This window comes from Panicum virgatum, chromosome 5N, assembly GCF_016808335.1.
Source record: "Panicum virgatum strain AP13 chromosome 5N, P.virgatum_v5, whole genome shotgun sequence".
NCBI lineage: Eukaryota > Viridiplantae > Streptophyta > Magnoliopsida > Poales > Poaceae > Panicum > Panicum virgatum.
The window spans coordinates 40606328-40610815 of record NC_053149.1 but is presented as its reverse complement, the minus strand read 5'-3'; the positions used below and the strand labels follow the sequence as shown (position 1 = coordinate 40610815).

Here is a 4488-nt window from a genome sequence, read left to right as displayed (position 1 = left end):
CGGATCCCAGTCGGTTCCCAGCCTCTTATAATACCTGCTCTAAGCCGTTAATATACATACGTGGACCGGACCCGATCGACGCACGCAGTTGACCGGCGGGCATTGCTCCTTGTTGTTACGTGCAGTAGTCTACGCCGGTCAGACGCAGGGCCCACGTCTCCTACGGTGTGCAGTTACGGTGTGCAGTGCGTGGTGCAGCGTAGGTGCTCCTCGTCACGTACTACACAACTTGTTCGTGCCCAGGTGCCCTACGGATCGGACGCCAAGTGGCCTTGCGGTCACTGACAGCTCGGGCCTGCTCCTCAGAGCTGAGCGCCTGACCCGACCCGGCCGCTGCTCTCGGGGCGGGCCTGCCTCCACGTTATTACCACTGGAGCACCACCCGAGTGGCCTCGAACCCCTCACCCCTGCACGCGCCCACGCCCCAGTCCTGTCTGCATCCCCCTCCTCTCCTCGCGCGCGCCAGCACCGGGAGCCGCGTCGCCCGGCGCCCGGCGGCCTCTCCCGAGCTCCCACTCCCAGCACCCGCGCAGCGAGGGCCGGGGGGCCATGGCCTCCGCGCGCCTCACCGCCGCCGCCCTCTCCCTTCTCCTCCTCCTCGTCCTCGCCCTGGGCGCGGCGCGCGCGGCGGACGAGGGCGAGGCGCGCGCGCTGCTGGCGCTGCGCACCGCGCTGGACCCGACGGGCCGCCTACTCCCGTCGTGGGCGCCCGGGCGGGACCCCTGCGGGGGCGGCTTCGAGGGCGTCGCCTGCGACGCGCGCGGCGCCGTCGCCAACGTCTCGCTGCAGGGCAAGGGGCTCGCCGGCACGCTCCCGCCCGCCGTCGCGGGGCTCCGTGCGCTCGCCGGCCTCTACCTCCACTACAACGCGCTCCGGGGCGCCGTCCCGCGGGAGCTCGCCGCGCTCCGGGGCCTCACCGACCTCTACCTCAACGTCAACAACCTCTCCGGGCCCATACCGCCGGAGCTCGGCGCCATGGCGTCCCTGCAAGGTACTGCTGGCTACGCTCTCTCTCGCTCGCAGATGCGCGCGCCTGAGATCTCTCGGAACCTTCCCCGCCCTGCTAGCGCTCGCTGACCCGGCCGCACTCGCATCGCATGCATGTGGCGGCGCCGTGGACTCAGCGTGCGCGGGCTGCTGCATTCGCGTTGCTCGGATCGATGATTGATTCGCCTCCTGTGTTTTTAAATTGTTTGTTCCGGTCGTCGACTTGCTTTGGCGTTTCTTGACTCCAAATCCAATCTCTGTATATCCCTTGGATTTTGTCGTCAGAAGTCCCAATCAAGCAGCTCTTGCTGGGCAGATTGCAACACTCCTTGGCTGATACCACCACCAACATTTCGTTCCAGATTTACTTTACTTGGTTCCTCCTTGGGCCGTTTCCCAGTTTGGTACTCCCATGCTCTGCTCTGCATCTGCTCATGCCAAATTAGTACTCCTAGTCGGACCGGCTATTAGCCTAGTATGATGCTGCTCTCTGTTCTTGCGTGTCCATGCTACTCCTGCCAAATGTTTCTAGCTTGCACTGGTTCTGAATTTCTGATTGATCTGCATCTGATGATGATGATGATGATGATGTTAATTGATGTGCCCGTGCCCCGTGCAGTGGTGCAGCTCTGCTACAACCAGCTCACCGGGAGCGTCCCCACGCAGCTCGGTAACCTCACCAGGCTCACCGTCCTGGCCCTGCAGTCCAACCGCCTCACCGGCGCCATCCCGGCCAGCCTCGGCGGCCTCCCGCTGCTCGCGCGCCTCGACCTCAGCTTCAACAGCCTCTTCGGCTCCATCCCCGTCAGGCTCGCGCAGCTGCCCCGCCTCGTCGCGCTCGACGTCAGGAACAACTCCCTCACCGGCAGCGTCCCCGCCGGTAAATCCTTTTCTTCCTCGCATCCATTCGTCCATCCGCGCGAGCTTAGCTACTGTTCTTCATGATTGAGATCATGCTGATTAATAATTTTCTGGTTGCTTCGTCCCAAGAACTGGCGGCCAGGTTGCAGGCCGGCTTCCACTACGGGAACAACACCGACCTGTGCGGCGCCGGGCTGCCCGCGCTCCGCCCGTGCACCCCGGCGGACCTCATCGACCCCGACCGGCCGCAGCCGTTCAGCGCCGGCATCGCGCCGCAGGTCACGGCCCCCGGCGGCGGCGGCGGCCACGGGCGCGCGCCTTCGACCAAGGCGCTCGCGGCCGTGGTTGTCGTCGCCGTGGCCCTCCTCGCGGCCACGGAGGCCGGCCTGCTCGCGCTGTCGTGGCGCCGGTGGCGCATGCAGAGGGTCGCGGGGGGCTCGCCGTCGCCGCCCACGGTCGCCGGCGGCCGCTGCAGCACCGAGACCGCGGCGGCGAAGGCGTCGTCGGCCCGCAAGAGCGCGTCGTCGGCGCTGGCTAGCCTCGAGTACTCCAACGCCTGGGACCCGCTCGCCGACGCGCGGGGCGGCGGCGGCGCGGGGCTCGGCTTCTCCTCGCAGGACGTGCTGGCCCAGAGCCTGCGGATCAGCACGGAGGAGGTGGAGTCCGCGACGCGCTACTTCTCGGAGCTCAACCTCCTCGGGCGGCGCGGGAAGAAGGCCGGCGGGCTGGCGGCCACGTACAGGGGCACGCTGCGCGACGGCACCCCCGTCGCCGTGAAGCGGCTGGGCAAGACGTGCTGCCGGCAGGAGGAGGCCGAGTTCCTCCGGGGGCTCAGGCTGCTCGCCGAGCTCCGGCACGACAACGTGGTCGCGCTGCGGGGGTTCTGCTGCTCAAGGGCGCGCGGGGAGTGCTTCCTCGTCTACGACTTCGTGCCCAACAGCAGCCTGTCGCAGTTCCTCGACGTCGACGCCGACAACGCCGCCGCCGGCCACCGTGTCCTCGAGTGGTCCACGAGGATCTCCATCATCAAGGGCATCGCCAGAGGTATAGTGGACTGTCACTCTCCAGCCATCAGTTAGTGTCATCAGTGATCTTCCACTAGTGGCTTGTTGAGGGCCAAATCTTCTCTGTATTCACACCGTTTCATACTAGTTCACACTTCACACACACGAAAATACAGCAGCAATCCACAAACCAAGCCGATGATGCTTCTAGCTAGACTCTTGGTGGTGGCTAGTTGTCATCTTGATCTGCCTGAAAAACACATGGCATGCATGCGACATTTGGCAACGACTTTGAAAATTTGCCAAGATCGCGTGCGTCATGCATGGGCACGTTGATTCTTGCAATCACCGGATGGAAGGTAGTACATGGATCCATCCATCGGTGCTGTGCTGGTTGCTCGATCACATGTTGCGCAGAATCCAGGGCCTTTGTCTGTTCTGAAAAAGCTCTGCTCCGCGTGACATGTCCACAAAACTTTTCTGGTACTTGTAGGTCTCCAGCAATCGTCTCACTGTACTTGCTGTTATCATCAGCAGCGTGCTTGAAAAACTGGTGAATTTGAATTTCAGCACTCGCAAATCAACTGAATTTTGCCAAACTTTTTGTATGGCAGGGATCGAGTACCTGCACAGCGCGAGGCCGAGCAAGCCGGCGCTCGTCCACCAGAACATCTCGGCGGACAAGGTCCTGCTGGACTACGCCTACCGGCCGCTCATCTCCGGGTGCGGCCTGCACAAGCTCCTCGTCGACGACCTCGTCTTCTCGACGCTCAAGGCCAGCGCCGCCATGGGGTACCTCGCGCCCGAGTACACCACCGTGGGCCGGTTCTCGGAGAAGAGCGACGTCTACGCGTTCGGCGTCATCGTGCTCCAGGTGCTCGCCGGCAAGAGGAAGGTGGCGGTGACGACGGCTCAGCTGCCTGGCGACGTCGAGGAGCTCGTCGACGGCAACCTGCGGGGGAGCTACTCGGCGGCCGAGGCCACCAAGCTGGCGGAGATCGCCGTGGCCTGCACCGGCGAGGACCCGGACCAGAGGCCGACGATGGCCGAGCTGCTCCAAGAACTGGGCACCCTCTGATGAGTCTGACGGATGCGTAAAAACATTCATCCGCTGTAACAAGTGTTCATGCGCGAGTCACATGCCTGACAGTGTGCCATGTATGGGCGCCCGTGTAACCTAGCTACTACTACTTGTCTAGGATCACTAGTCAGTATAATCACTGATCTTAGAAAAGCGTCTGAGCTAGCTACTAGCAGGCACTAATCAGTATTCAGTAATCGCTGATCTTAGGAAGCACATGCCTAGGATGATGAGATCTTGAACGCTAATGATGTGTCATTTGTATTATTGCCACCGCCCTGGAATGCGTGCCATGGCTGCACGCTGATGACTTGGATGCAGTAGTCATCGGCGTGCAGCCACTGCATGGTGGTAGTCAGGACTCAGTAGTCAGGTACTGCAAGGCAGCAACACCTTTCGCTGAGCCCTTGTGAGTTGTGACTCCCAAGTGTACCAGCAATGCTGTCCCTGGGCCCCGGTTTGGCTGGATCGCCGGGGGAGATGTCGCTGGCCGCTGGCCGCTGGCCGCTGGCCGCTGGCGCCATTCCGGCAGGGCCGCAGGGAGGAAAGGACTAG

At 63.1% G+C, this 4488-nt stretch overlaps 1 protein-coding gene across 1 annotated transcript; it reads left to right on the top strand.

The window, feature by feature from the left end:
- The first annotated feature begins 403 nt into the window (after positions 1-403).
- On the top strand, positions 404-4200 carry LOC120676171 (LRR receptor kinase BAK1-like). The gene is made up of 4 exons (XM_039957397.1): positions 404-991; positions 1607-1867; positions 1978-2892; positions 3467-4200. Exons 1-4 carry the CDS (start codon positions 550-552, stop codon positions 3928-3930), a joined length of 2082 nt encoding a protein of 693 aa, XP_039813331.1. The 5' UTR covers positions 404-549; the 3' UTR covers positions 3931-4200.
- The last annotated feature ends 288 nt before the right edge of the window (positions 4201-4488 follow it).

Bases quoted from the DNA above. Each gene is read 5' to 3' on its own strand.
- LOC120676171 (XM_039957397.1), top strand. From the start codon at position 550: ATGGCCTCCGCGCGCCTCACCGCCGCCGCCCTCTCCCTTCTCCTCCTC. The intron at 1,868-1,977 runs GTAAATCCTTTT...CTTCGTCCCAAG, and splicing joins CACCGGCAGCGTCCCCGCCG to AACTGGCGGCCAGGTTGCAG. The intron at 2,893-3,466 runs GTATAGTGGACT...TTTGTATGGCAG, and splicing joins CATCAAGGGCATCGCCAGAG to GGATCGAGTACCTGCACAGC.